The 19,081-nt window shown below is 45.7% G+C and overlaps 1 protein-coding gene across 3 annotated transcripts in view; it reads left to right on the forward strand.

Moving 5' to 3' along the window:
• The first annotated feature begins 18,575 nt into the window (after window positions 1-18,575).
• The window catches only part of rn (rotund), a 109,926-nt gene continuing 109,420 nt past the window's right edge, over window positions 18,576-19,081 (forward strand). For all 3 annotated transcript variants that reach the window (XM_043423598.1, XM_043423600.1, XM_043423601.1), the window contains exon 1: window positions 18,576-18,801. In XM_043423598.1, coding sequence (XP_043279533.1) covers window positions 18,625-18,801 — 177 coding nt within the window. In that variant the 5' untranslated portion in view covers window positions 18,576-18,624. The remainder of the gene's footprint in view (window positions 18,802-19,081) is intronic.

Below are 19,081 nucleotides of genomic sequence, written 5' to 3' on the forward strand. Positions count from 1 at the left end.
AGAGATAAACAAAGTTGAAGAGAGAGAGAGAGAGAGATCGGTCAGTACAATGTCTACGAAGGGAAGAGGAGATATGTATACACGAAATCCATAATCAAGTGTTGTACTGTTTGTAAGCAATGTTGTTGGTAAGTGGGAGGCGTGCTTGCGAGGAAATAAGACCGTCAGAGCGAGGAGTTAAATGGTAGACGAAAGGCAAAAGATCGAGGAAGGCGTACATACGATTATGTTGGTTGGTAAAAGTGCATTGTATATCTGTAACGTGCAATATTATCGCGGGTAGACCTTTCAACGAGTATTTTTAATTACACGTATAATTACACGAGCGTTAACACGAATCCCGTGCTTTCGCGTATGCAAGTTGAAACTGTATCAGTCACAAAATATTAACACATACACACACACAAGTACAATTAGAGATAAAGCCTTTGGAGAGAGAGAGCGAAACAAAGGAAGTTGGAAGCCTGCTTGGCAGTTGGATGAGTACGGGGCAGGAAAATAATTCATTAAAAGCGATTAACAGTTTGTGAGTAAGAATAAAAAAGAAGAGTAAGTTCAATCGGTACGCGTTGCACTCTAAATGATTGTTCGAGATTCCTGCTGGACTCGGTTCACTAAATTTCGGTGCACGGTGGCTCGTACCTAATCGATACAAAAGCGATGATTTTTCAAGCAAACGAGCGAAAGGACTAGGAAGAGGATCGCAGCCCGGGGGGAAATGAATGTTGAAGTTTAGTTAGGTGGAGAGCCAGGGCGACAAGCGGACGCTGCAGTTGGGCTGCTTTTCGCCATACAGACCCGCGCACACGAGCACTCTCTTCTCTTCGTTCGTGGAACGACGTTTCCAATTCGCGTCGTGGCGATTTTTTGTAATTAATCTTTAGACTCGCCGAGTGGAAGAGAGCGAAAGGGGTTGGCTCTTTTCTTTCGATCTTCTCGCTCTCTTCATCTCGGTCTTGATTCACCAAGGGCGGAAAGGGGACGGAAAGAGACAAGGGTAAGTCAAGAGAGAGAGAGAGAGAGAGAAAGAGAGGAGCGAATATAATCTCCGAGAGAGGACGAGAGAGAGAGAGAGAGAGAGAGACAATATCGCGAGACCAGTCTGGAGCGGGCGCTCTCCTGTATCTGGTTTTTGCGGGCGTCAGATGACAGTCGCTTATTTACCGGAGGCCCCCGCGGCCATCTTGCTACTCCTCTGACTTAAGAAGATCCCTTTTCTGCAACACTCGTACTCTCGCTCTCCCTCTCTTTCCATCTTTTCTTTCCACCACCGCGCGCGTGTATTTGATGATAAGAAAAAAAAGGAGAAAAAGATAATACAAAAGAACGACTAACGAAACAGAAGCCCTTGACTCGCACGGCGCAAGGATCACGAGTTGTAGCAGCAGGACACTGCTGTTTATATATACATATAAAGAGCTCGATCTTAACGTATGCGTCTTCGTGCGCTTGTGTGCATTGCCAATTCCCGTCGAATTTATCGATCGCGCGGTTATCAATGTCTCTTCATCGTACATACATGCACCCATCGAAGGATATCGATCACCAATTTTGGAGGAGGGGACCATAAAAAGAGGAGAAAAATCACAACGAAGAGCAAGCCGAGCGACGATAAATTCGCGTATTCTTTCGTATGAAGCTATAAAATCGACGACTTATGGACGTGGATCGGTAATACCCGAATAAATACATTTATAACACGTACGTTGCTTTATTATTTATTTATCTTTGTCCGAACGGAATAAATAATTGAATGTAAACATAAATTATGAGATTTTTCTCGTTCGGTTTAGACTGGGTTATGAAGCTGCAGAAAATTTGAGCGCTCCTTGACTTTTATCCTCGTTTTAAAACTCTCTTTTATTGGCAAATAAAGCTTTTACAAGGGAATTTGTAATTGGATGGAATCGAGGCTCCAACGAATGTCCAAGATCTCGAGATATATGCCGAACGGGGGGTAAAAAAATGTTGACGAAAATGAAGAAAGGGAATATATGATCGGGGGGGGGGGGGAGAGGAAGAAACGCATAAGGATCGAGAATACTGCGGCGAGTCTTCGTAGCTCTCCCTCGAGCGGGAATCGAGGGAGCATCCTGTTTTTCACACAGTCCCTCGATTCTGGAATCCTCGGACTCGCGCCACATTCGAATCGTAAGGAATTAAAAACCCAATGGCATAAAGCAAAGAAAAGAGTTTGGAAGAGGGAAATAAAAAAGCGAGCGCACGGGCGCGGGTGCTTTTGACGTTTCGTAAAAGCCTTTGCCTTTCAGCGGCTTCCTTTCTCTCTCGCTCTCTCTCTCTCTCTTTCTCTTTCTCGATGCTCATAAGTGCTCAGAAAGTGCTACCGATCGGCACACATCCCCGAGAAATTATTTTTCGTTTCTCTCCCATCCTTTCGCGTCTTTTACGCTTCTCTCGAGGGACCCAACATTTTCGAACTCTCTCCTTTAAAATTTCACCTTTTTACTCGCTGCCTTCACCTCCCCTTTTTTAAACCCTCCCCTTTTCTTGTGAGCTCCCGATGAATTCAAATGCGGAGCTGGCACGACGCTGATTTTTCCGTTCAAAAATTCCTTGTGTTTTTACCTCACCTTTGAATAAGGAAATTAATGACTTAATTTAGTAAATTCACTCAATTAAGTAATTAGTTTTCCTTACCGTTGTTTCGCTTATATGAATAATGAAATATAAAAATGTCCCTACGAAAAAATTTTCCCACGAAATAGAAAAATGGCTGCGTTTCAGCGACTCTTTTTACCCCGTTTCTCGACGCTCGCCCTCCATTTCTCTTCCTTGACTTTTATTTCATGCGGGATCGTCGAGGCGAACTAATTCGAAATAAAATAGAGTGCGTGTGCGTATAAATACGGGGGAGAGAATTGAGCAGAGTCCTCTCGCGAAGGGAGACTCGATTCCCAGGAAGAAAAATAATAAAAAGGAAAGAGAGTTTAAATAAATACAAAATGACCTTCTGATATTAGCATTTCTAATTCTCGTCTATCACGAATTAATACCGGCGTCGACTGACTTCTTTTCGATCGAGAATACACGGGGAGAATACAACGAGGCCGACGAAACAACGTCTCTCGATATTGAATCCTTCATCCCTCCTTCTCGTTTTCTCATCCTCGTTTTTTTTTCATCAGACAAAACTGTCGTTTAAAAGTCGCTTCTCTCGTCCTTCTATTCGGGATCTCGCTGTTCATTTCTGACTATCGATGAGAGGCGGAATTCTCAGGGCCTCATTAATTCGAATTTATTTATTACCATTCTCGATCTCTTTTGTATCTTTGTTTCATTATTTATTTACTGCTTTTATTTAACTGCTGTTAAGAGCTCTTATACGAGAAGAGACTTTGTAATGGGAGGGACTCATTTTCAAACTCGTAAATATTCATTCGCTATGGATTTTCGTATAAAAACCTTTGGTGCGAATGAAAAAATGCCTTCTGATTGCAACGAGGATGCGGTGAATCGATGCATCATTCGATATCCCTCAATTTTTTTATTTACCACGAGAGTAAAATGATTTTTTAAGATTCGCAAGGGGCTGAATTACATAATTCGATCGAAAAGTTCTCGAGGTCTATCGGTAAGAAGGGGTCAACGATAATTAGACAATTAAACAAACGTGTGTGTCCCAGGCCAATAATCGAGTGGATCGAGTTTTATTATGCAATTAAGAGTGGCCCTGCTACAATTCTGGTGTAACGATAAATTCAACAATTAGATCGTTCTCAATTGTAATTAGGCTCGATTCGTCGTGTCATTCGTCGTCGCGTTCTTCGTTCTTGTTTTCGCAGTACATTCTTCCTCAGCGTCTCCGTAGCTTTCAGATATACCCTGCTATCTATGCGTTTGTGGGAACGGGAGTCTCACAAATATTAGCGTCAATTCGAGTAATTGGATTAAAAGACCTCGAGATGCTTTAAACTTGCCATTCGACCGAACGATCTTACAATCGACGACGAAGCTCTACGAGATCAATTGCCAATTGAATATTTTAGCTAAATTGACGTTTTGGTTCCCAGAACACACGCATTCGCGAGCTTCACGCGCGCGGGTGTCGTAAGAACATTTTTTGTTTCGGAAAATGTGCGAATGGGATTAAAAACTGAAAAATAATTCTCGCTGACCTCGAAAAATCGAATGGGCCCAAGGTGCAGGTGCACTTTGCACAAAACTCATTAACCCGGAACATTCATACGGATTTTTCGATCGCAGAGGCCTGGAATTCCATTTCTTTGATTTTTTCGTGGCAGAGTCATCGATCTCGAACGGTATTTCACGAAGATAAAAGAAAAATAAAAGGACATGATAGACGCGGTGGTGGTGGTGGAGCAGGAGCGAGAGAGAGCGAAAGAAAAGGAGGGGAAACGTGACCGCGTAAACCTTTCAAAAGCCTATAAACTCGTGATAGCCGTGAAGTTGTTCGGTCGCGCAACGTCCACGAGATGGTGTAATCACATTTCTGTACGTTCGTTTTCTCTTTTTTCTTGCTCGGGCCTCTCTTTCCTCCTTCGGTAAACCGTTTTTTTTCCTATTTTTTGCCTCCTCTTTTACTCGGTTATCCTTTATTTTTGTGGCCTTTTTTATGCACCTTTTCGTCATCGCGTCTCGTTCTACTTATCCGGTAGCCCGTCTCGCGTGTCATCAAGGCCAACGAACTTGGCGTCTACCGCGATGGAAAAGCTTTGCTATCCCGCGGTTTAATTGACAGCAATCGATGACTCGATTTATCTCATTGGCAAATCGAAAATTTCGAGGTAAAATCATCGAATCGATAATCGCGATCGCCGCATCGAAGTACGACTTTTTCGAGTCGTACATTCGGACGAGATCAGCTAATATTAGAGCAGCAGGAGCCAGCAGGCCACGATAGACGTTTCTCCGCACATATATCGCGAGCTTATTTGCTCGAGTGTGGCTCGCGAGGCGCCTGCCCATTCCTCTCTCCTCCCGCTCGGACGCAATTATCCCATTTAAATTAAGCCGCATAATTGGACGGTGTCTATTCACACTCGTAAAGTCCGCTCGGGTCTTTTATAGCCAAGGCGCGAGGAAGTGTAGGCCGGCTTTTAAGCGGTAGCCATCGAGATGAATTTAAGGAGAGAACCGAGCCACTGGGCTCAGCGTCGAGCGCGCACTGGAAAAAGCCTCGAGAATCCTTGCAGGTCATATAAAAAATCGAGGACTAAAAAATAAACAAAGTGCGGTAAGAAAAATTGGAAGAGGTAGGCGGAACTTTTGGAAGATATTATTGCTACCGTTTGCCGCTTCTTTTATCTCTTTCTTTTGCTCCGCTTTCTCCTCCTCTCCTCGGTCTTATTGCTTCGGTCAGTCCGGGCCCGCTGGAATCTCGTCTCGCCAACCAATTTCACTGAGTCATCGAAATTTCGAGGTTTTTTAAACTATCCATAGTTCTCGACTTCATTCAATTTACTGCTCTCGCCGCAACGTGTTTCTTCGCTGTGGAAAGAAATCCACCGATGAAAAGAATTTTCACTTCTCTCGTGGTCGGTTCTTCATCACGATTTCCTGAATATTTATTTCATCCCGCGCATTCACCAGGCCGAATAAGTAAGTTTGTTTTCTCATAAAACGAACGAATTTTCGTCTCGATCCTCCCGTAACCCACGCGAATCCCAAATTAAATTTCGTATAAAGGAGAAATATTGGGGAAAATGGAAGCTCGAGATCCTCCCGTTTTTTCTTAAGGTCGCAAGATAACAACGATAAATCCCTGATTTCGTATTCCCTTTTAAAATAACACACTGCAGAGAGCCACAACCCCCGGAAGGGTTGATGGGCAACGTTTAATCCGCGGCGAAAAGACACGGGAGAAAACTCATCGAGCGTGAACGCAGCTTGTACGAAGGGAGTATTTTAGTCTTAATTATTCTACGCTCGCGTTGGCTCCGCTCAGAAATTACATGTGAGAATATTCTAAACGTGGAATGAAACTCGATTTTTCATCTTCGCGAAGTAAAGCCCGAATTGCCCAAGGGGAAGAGAAGACTTTTCGTGAAAACTTGCGACTACGCACATTTTGTTGAATCGCTCTCGAATAATTGTCAGATAAGTACAACTATTTAGGCCATCACGAGAGGGGAAAATCTTGATCAGCGACTCGTTGGGCTCGTGGGGTTGGCGAAGGAATTCTCTCAGAGTAATCGTGTGCAGAAAGAGAGAACACGATTCACGTCGGCTCGTAATTACTTGGCATAATCCGTTAAAGCAAACGTTCGTGAACTTTGCTGTATCGGGAGGCGCAGCGAGTTCTAATTGCGAATATGACTTTGCTCGATTCTCCCCTTTTCTCTGACACGAGACTGCTTTTTCCAGTGGACCTCCCACCAATCTCGGGAGAGTATTAATTCGTCTGGTTCCTCGGTTGCATTGAGTTATGTACAACGAAGAAAAAAACAACGCAACACCGCGATAGCGAATCCCCATTTGTCAAGAATATGCGATGCTACGATCGAGGCAACGAAACGCATTTTGGAAACGGTTGAAAGGATTTGGATCACGAGGATTGAATTGCTCATCAGACAAAAATGTAATCTGCACCGTTGAAAAATGTCTACTGGCTCAAGCTGTTCGTAACGTTTTACGAACGTAAGCGACCATTATTACGTTTTTTTGTCACTTTTTAATGCACCGAGAACGTAAAAGGTCTCGAAGAGATTTCTTGCCAGAACGAGAGAGGCAGAGAGAGTGAGCGAGACGATATTATAGCTTAGAGTTCTAAACTCTTTTCCTCCTACTTTTTTTCGCATTGCTCTCGTGGCCTCGAGCGTTGGCACGAGCAGACTGAAGAATTTCAAAACTTTTATGTGTGCCTCCTGCTCCCTCGTAACGTCGCCGAGTTAACTGTAAAACGCCTCAAAGAAAGACTCTCTTTTTCGCTTTATTGTCGTGTGCCTCTCACCGCGCGATGATTAGTTCCGTGGCGTCGGTTCATCAGCCTGGACATCGTGACGCGATCAACCTCTCCGCGGATGAGATGCCGAAGCTTTTTTTATGACTCGAATCTCTCTCTCTCTCTCTTTCTCTTACAAAGTGACACATGCGAAATGTGCTGGACAACTTTGATGTGGAATCTCAAATTGCGATCAACAGAAAAACTGAGGCTCTGTCTTAGCCCAGGAATGAAAAATTTTTCAATATTCAATCGATCGAGAGATCGATTATCGAAACGATTAGTTTCAAGTGAATTCAAAAAATTCTAGAAAATTGGATTCGAGGACCAAGGGAAACGTCGATTTTTCAAAAAGCTTAACAAACAAAATGGTCCCCAGGATGTGCACTCACTGGATTTGGTTTCCAGTTCCGGGACTAAAGTTCCACTGCAAGTTGAAACCGTAGTGCGCGGTGAGGGACGACGGAACACGACGGTGAAGTTGAAGAGAAAAGAGAGGGAGGAATGAAACAAAAAGGGGTTCGAATTGGCTGAAGAGAGATTCGAGATTGCAGTCGAGGGATGAATGATAGAGAAGGAAATGCGGAGTGAGAGAGAGAGAGAGAGAGAGAGAGAGAGGCAACGAATCGAGAGGAGAGTGTTACATCGCGGCAGAGAGTCTCCGTGAAATTCTCGCGGGGTCTGCTTGAGGATTGGCAAATTTTCCGGCACGAGAGGGCGTGCCATTTGCTCAGGAGGAACCAGGAGGATGCGCCAGAAGTGTCATGGCGTCTCTTGAGGACCAACGAAGCGAGGGGGCTGTTCATCCCCTTGGTACACGAGCGGAGATTGAAGAAGGGAAACGAAAGAGTGAAGCAAAAGGGAAATCTAATGGTTGAGGGTAGTGCAGGCTCGAGGAGGATCGAATCGAAGATTTTTTCTCTTTACACGAAAATGATTAACAATTTTGCCAGTGGAATGAAAAAAAGCTGATTACTTGTCAAGATGAAACTTTGTCATAATTTTGAAATAGCTCGAGCTCCGAATGATTCCGTTAAATGTCCATCGGAGCGAGTTCCGACAACCGGTAAAATTGAGCTTTCGAGATCAGTAACTGGGGCACACGCTTCTTATCGCTCGAAGCAATGTGATATGAAAAACGAAAGAGAGAAGAAAGGAGGAGAATAAAATCGAGATGGATAAGAAGCGCCACAAAATAGTGTTCGCCCGGTATTCTCGTTTGTAATATCGTTGTCTCGCATGAGTCGAGAGCGTTCGCAGCGTGCGTCAGCGCACTAAGTTCTCCAGGATCCCCGGATACAAAGGAACTTTTGTTTTATCCTTTATCGTGAGCCACGTGTTGCCATCTCACTTTCTCTCTCTTCCTTCCTTTTATTTGACTCCTGCTCTTTAGCTATTTCCCTTGCACCTTTTCTTGCCCTCCTCTTCGAGTGCCTCTGTTCCTTACTTTCCTCCCGGCTCCTCCGTTCTCCTCTCTTCCTCTGTCCCGCTCTCTCGTTGCTCGAGAGTTTTTTGCGTTGGTTGCGCGTGCGATGGGCGAGGCCAGCGAATCGGAGCACTGCGTCCAATCGGAGTAAACTCGAGCTCCGCCTCCTCCGCGCTTGGTGGCTGCTCCTCGTTTCGCTGTTACGTTTGTTCGCCGCTTCGGAGTTGCTCTCCTCGCTTTGATCGAGCGGTTCCTCCTGGGGCTTTCCTGGCGCACGAGCAGTCGTTACGACGCTAACCATGCAAGCCGCGACGAGCAACCTCGTCCGACCTCGCACGACCTTTCTCACTCCTCGCGCTTCACCTCCTCCTCCTTCTCCCTCTCTCCTTCGCCTCCGTACACTTTTTCCCTTTCTTTGGCTCGTTTCACTGGTGCAATTCGCGCGGGAGCCACGATCAAGGCTCGCCGGTACAGGAACACCCGTATCCACTCGAATCCTCCATTCTAGGATTTAATTTTCCTTCTCGTTACCGCACAACGACCGTTTCTAACTCTCCTCGTTTCTCTGGCAAATAAGGATCCGAGGATCTGCTCTCTCTCTCTCTCTCTCTCTCTGTCGTTCGACCTTCTCCTCCTTCCTTCCACACTTCCAGCACCAACTGTGCGCCCGCGTGTTTTTGCTACAAATTTTTCTTTCTACTACCCCGCATCTGGAGCTTCGCTACTGCCAAAGAAAAAAGCCCCGATATAGCGTTGTCCTTGCAGAACGATTTTTCACTCTTTTTTCCTCTCGAAAAATTCACTGAAATTATTCCACGACTTAATGGTGAGAGCACGTTTCCGGGAGGAAACGATGTTCAGGTGGTTTAACATTTATTAAATATTCACGGTGCGCACTTGACGAGGAACAAAAAATCATACTTTTTCGACGATTTTTGACTCCGCAACTCCACCTGCTCTGTACCTCCAAAAGTTTTTACTTCCTCGAGAATATTACCGGAATTTCGAGTCTGGTGCGGCGCGCATCGATAAAAAAACTCGTGTGAATTAGCCGTGGCTCAGAACATAAAAATCATCAGTGTATATAAACTGCGTTTGGAATTCCGCGCGAATAACTAGGAAGATTTTGCTATGGGTACAGTGGAAAAACTTCATCATATGTACGGTAAATTTTCCTGCGATGTATCGTATAATTTTCCGCGTTACTGGCAGCTGATCCCGATGGCCATTCATAAAAATAATTGTTAGCATGCTACCGTGTAATTTATACCGCTTATTTTTCTCTTTATCGCATTACTTTCTATGCAAATCGTTCGAGTTAAAAATCGATCGCTCGCGCGTCCGTTGGATAGTAAATTGGAAAAAAAAATGTAAAAATTTTCGTCTTTGAAAAAAGTGAAAACACAAAAATGTTAAGTTAACCGAGAGCAAAAGGAGCTTGCTTTGGCTTGAATTCGAACGAGATTTTCAAATGATAGCTGCGCAAATATCGAAAAATAAGGAGACAAAATCATCAGAAATACGAAAAAAAATGTTTCGTTCATAAATTCCTCTCAGGCAATTAATCACCACGATAATTAGCGAGTCCATCATTATTTCACATGCGTATATGAAGAGTCTCGTGTGTCTGGGCGATGCGATGAGAAATCGTGGGACTTTATTAACACATTCCAGGCTTTTGGTACTTCTTAGTTGCAGTTTCTTGATTCATTTTTCTCAGTTTCGCATTGAGATTCGTATCGGGAGGCTCATCGTCGTGGGATTTATCACGATATGGTATATCATTATCCCCAAGAGCATTACTGCAACGAAAGAGAGGAAGAATAGAGAGCTTTGAGGGAAAAGGAGGCGATCCGAGGAGAGGAAAAGGGACAGGAAGAGGGAGAGAGAGAGGGTAAAAAAGGGAGGTTTCATGATGGCTACTCGGAGTGGAGTCGGACGCGTGCTGTGGCGGCCATGAACGTTGTCCCAACGCCGCTATCATCTTCCAACAAACGTATCTAGATAAACTGCGTATCTCCGCAATGGAGCTTCGTCCATAGATAAATCGAAAGCTGTCAAAGGGAAAGTTCCAGTTGATGAAATTCGGGTCCTTCCTCAGGGCAAGTTGGGCCCTTTCGTTGGTTATTGATCGACTTGCAATCGCGGAGAGTTTGTAGAGAGAGAGAGAGAGAGAGTCCGGTTGGTAGGTCGAGTAGAAAAAAGTGTCGCACACACCTTCCTCCTTGGTTGACGTAGCAAGGGGGTGCGGTTGCGTTAATATCCTTTCCACGACTCCCTGCACCAAGAAAGTATCCAAAAGATCTCGCCCTCTTTTTCTTCCAATATTTCTTACCTTGCGAATGTGTTTCTGTGTGTGTGTGTGTGTGTATTTATCTCTCTCTCTCTCTCTTCCCTCATCGCTCCCACCCTCGGCTGGGAGAGCCGAGTAGTAACAGCCCTCCGGTTGAATTAATTGATCAGGTGCGGCCCCTTGCCGAAGCTCAGCGTCTCTTCGAAGCCTCGACGACGAACGAGACGAGACGCACGAGAGGAAACGAAACGAGGCAATTGAAGAATTCCTCCCCCCCCCCACCTCGAGAGAATACACTTCGGGTACAGCCAATGACGTTGAAGAAAGAGAAAAGGAGAGAGAGAGAGAGACCGAGAAAAAGGACTGGAGGAAACCTCCCTCTTGCTTTCTTTCTCCCTCTTACTGGGGACCAGAAGAGCACAAATTCTTCGGATGTACTATACATCGTGGGACAGATCCAACCAAGAGGAGAAGAAAACGAGATGAAAGGAGAGAAGAATCTTCTGCGTCACAGACGCCCATTCTCCCTTTTCTCTCATGCTCTCGCTCGCTCTTTTTTCAACCAGCTTAGAAGCAACATCCTGTTTGCATCTACATATATCTTTATTTATATATCCTTATCTCAGATCTCCCGCGGTGGACGAATGAGAGATAAAATTCTGCTGAGATTATCAATTCCCTCGTGGTTATATAGAAACCGTGGAAAACGCTAATTGCAACCAGATTATTTAATATTATTTATGAAATATCTTCTCTGTTTTTGTACCTTTACACGTTACCGGGCGACTCGAGTGCTCCATCTCGTTTATGACAGAAGAAATATAAGAAGTGCATTCGAGTCTCGTATCTGAGAAAGGAATATTCGAAATCATAAGAAGTAGACAATCGATTTGGACTCCTTTGCTTCCGCAGAATGGAAAATTCCTCATGAAAATTTATCGAGATTCATTTTGATTTCTTTCATGCCTCGCGCTTCGCTACCGAACGCTTCATTATCGAACGATTTTATCTTTCTCGTTACTGTTGAAACGCATACGAAAAAGTTAAAAAACGAAAGAGAAAGAAAAAGCGAACGAGAATTTTGAGGGTGCGCATGAAGGCTCCGCCAGCAACGCTGTATATGGCAGTCGAGTTCACGCCCTCGCTCGCTCACAGCTGCAATTTCATTTTCTACCGAGAGTACGAACCACCGCCCTCCCTGCGAAACAGTGAGAATTCAAATGCTTAGCAGGCAACGTTATGGTGGAAAAAAATGGCATCGGCGAAGCTCTCGCAGCGGCAATACGAGTCCTCGGAACCCCACCTTAACTGCAATTGCAAGAGAGAACCCCATTTAATTAATTATGCATGAGGTATAACGTGGAGAACGAGAGGTCGCTGTTCCGGGCTTGGTATTACTCGCAACTGGAGAACTCGGGGACCACCAATCACCGTTATCTCGAACCTTGTACACACACACACACACACATACACACACACACGTGAACATGGATATTTACGTATATAAATATTGCACACTCGCTACAAACTGGGCAAAAAAAGCTTGAAAATGGAGAAGCGAGGTACGCAAATCGCGTGGTTGCTCGCACACGTCCCCAGCGCTCAATTTACATGCGGAATGTCAAAAGGAACATTTCTTTAAGGTGAAAATTCAAGAAAATAAAAGTGTCAATTAATCTTTATCAATTTCATGCCGCGTCCATAAACTTTGTGTAGGAAAATGTACGGGTTTTCAAGAATTCTCGCGAGAATTAAAAACCCCTCGACATTGTTTTTGTGCGGCCACTTTTTGTGCCTCTTTCCTTCACAAATTCGTTGCAATGAATAATCAGCACGTGCGACGTTCGTTTTTAAAATGTGGATATTGATCGCATCGCGTTTTGCGATCCATGAACGGATATTGCATCGGAAAATAATAAGTCGATTGGTGCTACTATTGAAGAGCTCGCAGGAAGTGAGATTAGACAACGGAAGCGAAAAGGAATTTCGCCCCGCGGGAAGTTCGTCGATGGGGAAGGATTGAAAAATCGACGTTACTCGAGGCTCCGTCATACTTCCGTTGCGCGTCGTCCAACAATCTCTTTCTCCCTCTCTCGCTCCCTTTTTTTGCTAGGCTCTCGTGCGATATCCTCTTAGAAAGCTTCTATAGATTCTTGTCTCGGTGCTACGACAAAAACCACAAACATTGCTGGGAGGTTCGAGGGAGAGAGAGCGAACGCGAGGCGAGAAAGAGGGAGAAGGCGAGGCGTCGTGCGTTCTCCGGCGCGGCGTCACTTACCGAACGACCAAAAAATTATGACGGATCGTTCCCTCACACCCCCACGGCCATTTTCTTACGTAGTCCGAAAACTTGGACCGTTAACCCTGACCTACGACGGAGCATGAGCCTCGGTATCTCGAAGGAGCTTGAGAAACTTCCGGTTCCTCTAGCTCCGAGGAAAGGCGAACTGGAGTCCGAGGGTGAGATGAAGAGACCGCGGGATCGAGGCGTTCCAAGATGGCGGCTACGGAGGCTGAGCACCGACCGAAAACTGATTGAATGAGTGCCAGGGAAAAAGATGAGCTCGAGCTGCTGGAAAGAGGCACCAAAGTCGACTGCTTCCACCAGCGGACCTCGTGCTGAATAACAAAATAGCAAATTTCAAAGAAAAAAGTCTTCGTCCGAGTGTCTTGGAACGCAGCTTCGATCCGAGAAGAAAAAATGAAGGAGCCAATACCAGTCGCCTTACTCGCGGTTGGAATTTGAGGGCGAAAAAGGCGAGACTTCGCCAGAAAATGTGCTCGGGTTCTTTGGAATTTCTCGTCGAATTCGTGACATACCGTATCCAAAAAAACTTGAGTCTCTCTTTCTCATGATCCAGTGTCTGAGAGCTACGAAGCAAAAAGTCCTTAGCTTAAGAGAGAGAGAGAGAGAGAGAGGGAGAGAGTGCCGAAGAGAAAGATGAGGGGAATAACGCCTTGGTCGTTTGGCCTTGAACTTGGTACTGGTGCTCTGGTCTGGTGGCATCAGAAACGAAGATAGGGGACCGCATGGGCACACGAACGAAAAAGCATGTCGGAGTTTTTCCATGACGAGAGCGACGACCTCTTCTTCTTGGGTCTAGCTATAGAACGTTACATATAACATCGCTTCTCTCTCCCTCCAATGAGAGTCTATGAGAACGCACGTGGAAGGGGGGACGAAAGGGGATGAAATCGGGGACCGTGGGATGAGAAGTGGCGATTCACCAGGGCGAAACGCTAAGAGCGTTTCTCCCTCGCTCTCTTGGCGTATGGGCCATCTTCTTACAGACTACTTGTTTGGTCGCTAAAGAAGGTGGTAGCCTTAAGGTCGTAGTCGTTTTCTCCCTCTGCGAGCATCCTCTGATGCATTTATCTGTATATACACATATAAATATATCTTTCTGGTGGTGCGCTCGAAAGTCTGACTCGATTCGCGGTGCCGGGCCATAATCCGACGAGGAAAAGCTCGAGCAGTAAGATTTGTGGTTATGGCCGAACGGTGGGGCGACCCCTTTATCGCCATCCCTCGTTTTCGACCCCTGCTTTGTGCTGCGCTCTCTTTCTCTTGCTATATCTCGTTCGTCGAGCTTTTCGTCCTAGAAAAACACTGGCCATTCACTAAAACCGCGATGATAGCGAAAGTACGGGGAGCACCACGTTTTTCTTGAATGAACGCATTTTTACATTCCGACTCGGAGACCCGCTGGCGCGTATGTTTCATATACTTCCGATTCGTATACGTGTGTATTCGCGGTGTTGCTACAAGAAGCGTTCGTACCCCCATAAACCCCATAATATCCGAGGGGTAAGAGCGACTTTCGAGGAGAAAGGCGGACACGGTTCATTGACTTTTGGGGTGAGTTTTTACAGAGCGGTTCGGCTTCCCTCCGCTGCTGCGAATCCTAAAACCTCGTAGACATTTTTTTTCAGTGGTTTGAAAGAAGGAAAAAATTGACGCTCGGCAAGTGGCCACAAAGCACGTCTCGTCAGTATTAGGGGTGACTTTTTGTCATGTTTTCTTTCGCCTCATTTTCGTACTCGCTCGCACTCTCTCGCAGCGGAGGATCGTTCGCGCGGCGAGACCACCGCGACCTTGCTCAAACCTTTGCATCTTGCGGGTCTCCGCGTTCCCGTCAATGATGCTTTTCTCTCTCTCTCTCTCTCGCCGTGCCTTTTACCACGTCACAGAACTCAACGATCGAGGGTGATTTTATTGTTTCGCACGACCTGCCTCAAGGTTTTCCATGTTTTTATCCTCGTTGCTTCCTCTCGTTGATTGTTTTTCTCTTTTTTATTACTTCCCGTTTTGTTTTTTTTTTCTTTCTTTTATCGCCTTTATTTCTACACTTTGCCAATGGTCCATGGCTCATTCTCATTTCCAGTCCATAATCACTCCAGCTCGCTTCTGAAGGAACATTATTTACACAATGAAAATTACTCACAGCCCGAGGCAACTTGTGGTTATATTATTTTCAGGATTATTTCCATCCGAAGTAAAACGGTTTCATTATATACGTTTTCCTCGAAACAAGATGTACATGAATTGATTTTTTTTTTTTTTTTTTTTTTTTTTTTCAAATATTTCGTATTCTTCTTGCCTCCTGCAAGTATATCGATGAATAATTTACAGCAATTTCAGTAATATTATCTCATCATAAACGGAATCGAAAATCGAAAAATGAGAGGAAGTGAATTTCATGATTTTTCATTTAGTGTCGAAAAAAGTTGGGCATGCGTTGGCATTTAATTGCTTTTTCAACGACTCTGCGCAGCACACATTCTTGAACGTCTTGGAGAAAATATTTCGCATAGTTTTTTCCATGCTGCATTTGGATGGGGATCGAAAAATGTGTTACAAGCGCGAGGGTTCGCGAATTCTTCGAATAAAAGTAATAAACAATGGCTTCGAAGGCATTCGAGAGTTAATTACTCATTGAATGAGCGGAGAATGGCTCGCCCCGTTTCGTCCTCAACTAATAAATCCATACGCGAAGTTCGACCATAAACTCTAACGATCTTTTGGGCCTCATATCCAACGTCCCATCGGAGTCAATCGATCAACCGGTGCATCGATCATAACTCGATACGAGGACTGGTCCCCGTAGCCTACCGGAGTCCCCGCGTTTTCCACTTAATTAAGATCAATCGAGCTTTTTTTCACCGCGATTATACGCACTCGTATGCTGTATCGCGAATAAAATAAGCAGCGATCTCAGGAGGTTCGCAAATAAATTGTAGTACGCGCGATTGTCCCCGAACGAGATAACGACGAGAAAAAGCGTGCTCGTATAACGAAAGGATAATTAAGGGCCATTTCATCAGAGAGTGGCGATTGAAATTCTGTTAAAAAAAAAGGGCAAAAAAAACAGTACGCGATTAAACGAGTTAAATACACGAATGAAAGAAAGCGAGTGATAATTCTACATTTCCGTTTTATCGTACGCGGCATTGCTGGACTTTCGGCCTCCATATTTGTGCCGAAAAAACGTCTCGTTCGATTGTTCTTTTAACGATGAACGTAAAAGAAAAATGGTCACCGTAACCGCCCCCGTTGGAGGGATCTCTCCCCGTGGATGCTGCGAGGGCACGCAGGGGTTCGGTGGTCCTCGAGGAGGAGCCAGGGGGGGCGAGGGGTTGAGCCACGGATGATAGTTTGGTCCTTTCCCACCGCGTATATAAGCACGCTCGATCGTCCTGTCAGAGAGGAGAGGGCGATTCCCCTACTTCGGTGGTTCCTCGCCGCGAAGCGTTCTCTCGTCCCGTGTATTCGTACGAACTGGCTGACGGCACGAGCGAACGCTCGCGGATAACCGCACGGAGCGCGGCTCTACCCACACCATCGGGGCTCTGAATCCTTGCGAACCCCCGCCCCCCTCCAGCCCCGCGGGCCTCCTCCTCCTCCCGGCGATGCCCCTACTTCGTCCCCACTATCGCAAATTGAGGGAGAGACCCGCGCCGCGCGCTCGAGTGCCGCGACGTACGAAAACTAGGGAACGTACACGACAAGTGGTAAAGGATCGTCATAAGCAGACCCTCCGGCCGAACGATCCCGAAGACGCACGAGCTCTGCCGAACACCCGTTCGAATCGTAGCGCCCGCGTCAGTGTAGAAACCGCGTTCGCGGTCCACGGTTCACGATTTCCGGGCGGAGCAGACCGCCTTTTTTTGCCCTCGCCGGCAACGCGACAACGCGTTTTATCTCTCACCCGTACACCGCTCCGCGCAAATTACCAACGAGCCAATCTATTTTTCCCTCTCACAATCCACTCATTTTTTCCCCAACTCACAACTCGCCCATTTGTTTTCATGGGAAAACCATTTGATCGTGACATCTTCGACACCGGATTGAGTGCCAAAGAGAAACGGGGCGAGGGGGGGGGAGATATAATGATTCGAGTAACGATTCGTCTCTCCGAGTTTTTTTTCACCCAAATTTCATTCAGTGTGAAATAATATTACGGATAGTGTCGTCGGAGGTTCCCTCGCGGGCTCTCGATCGTTGCGTCCTGCTTTTACCCGAAAAGCCAACATTTCGTCCTCGACCTCGTGGAGATCGAAAAGAGGCTCGGCTCCGCGGTGTTCTCGACGACAATGACAGTGCCCCGTGTCTTCGTCAAATCGTTAACGACCCTCGTGAATCTGGATTCTACAACTACTTCTCGCTCCGGTTATCATCTCCGAGCTGTGAACACGACGATTTTTATTTCGCTCGGTGCTACGTGAAACGACGATGTGAATATAACGAGCGACTCGCGATCGAGGATCGAAGATCACAAAAAAAGGAAAAGCGCGAGGGGATAATGACAGTGTGCGATCAGACAAGCTTATCGCGACACATATATTTACATACGCAATTAATCGTAATAACTCTGTGAGTGCAATACAGCTGGTCGATGCTGAGTAAAAATAAACTGGCGCGATTGCGATATACAAAATTAACGACTGATTATTAATTACGGATTTGAGAAGGAGATAGGAAATAATAACGCAGAGTTTCTAGTCAAGAAAAGCAACGAGGCAATCGAACGACTGAACAAGTATAGTATAATCGTGTATTACACGCTCGAATACCCATGTGTGCGTGTACACGTGTGTTTATATCGAAGCATAACAGCGTTTTGCTCGAAATATATATAATCGATTTACGTTTTGTTGTGCCTTCGAAAGCATATTTTCTTCCTCTCTGCATACAGTTGTGACGCGATAATTAGCCCCGTCGAATCCCGATCCTCGGTGATTTATCCTGTAGGAAAGAATTCCACAGTTGGTCAATATTTTCGAAAAGTTATTTTTCGAGACTGCAGAGGTCGAATCGAACAACAGAAGGAACTGCTGTTACGAGGAAGACGGTGACCGACGTGATTTTTGTGCTCGATATATTTACCGTGCGGATACGTACAGTCGTGTGTGTACAAATATTTCGGTGGGTACAGTAGCTCCGACGAGTTTCGGGAGAGGGAGATTCTAAGAGGATCCCCGACTGTGACGCGGGAGACGAAGAAATCCTAAAAGTCGATGACTCTGTACGCGCGAGTTGGTAATAATGTAAGGATAAATAATAATCGATAAACGAACGGAGTAAAATAAACGATCGGAATAATTTGTCGAGGAGACATTCGGATGGTTACGAAAATTCGTAGTTCATTAAGTTCGTTGCTTTTTTTTTTTATGTGATGCCTTCGAGTGTTTAAGCCGATAACGCTGTTGTGATTAAAATGATAAGGTGAACTGGATCGATGTTGTTTTTGTCGTTTAATCGATCCCGATAATTAGTCGTCTAATTATCGATACGGTGAAGCGAATATTGTTTGTTTTGTCAATGAATCCTTTTAAGGGATTTTTTGCAAACTCGAGGTAAATAGCTTTTTCTGTTATCTTTGAGATCGGGGTGCGCGGAGGGGGGGGGGGGGGGGAGTCCTTTTGATATTTCTTACACGATTGTCGATACACATCGCAAATACGACGACCACGACGAGTAGTATGTACCCTTGGTACCGGGAGAGCGTCGCCGCGGCGGCAGCCGCGGGTCTCGGCGGCCCGGTCGGCGTCGTTGGATCCGGATTCTGTTCAGCAGCACCGGGACAAGGTGCCGCTACCATTAAGACCGAGAGCGGATATTCCGACTGCATGCTGGCCCTGGATTACGTGCAGAGCAAGGTGAGTACCAATTCTTTGTGGTCCCAGTCACGTTCGTTCGTTGAAGTCACCGCGAGCGAATGTATCCCTGATTCGCTCAACTTTCCGTGAGAATATATATTGACGAAAAAATCTTACTGAATATTGTAAAACGATTCACTAAAGACCGACCCCCGTTCATCGCTGCTCCGGGGAGAGCCGAGTTTACCAAGATTGGCAGAAAGGCCAGCAGCTTCGAAGGAATCGCATTCGTAACGATCGGAAAAGAGCGAAAGCTCAAAAACGCTCGGGCGAGCGCCAA

Source organism: Venturia canescens, chromosome 7 (assembly GCF_019457755.1).
Source record: "Venturia canescens isolate UGA chromosome 7, ASM1945775v1, whole genome shotgun sequence".
NCBI lineage: Eukaryota > Metazoa > Arthropoda > Insecta > Hymenoptera > Ichneumonidae > Venturia > Venturia canescens.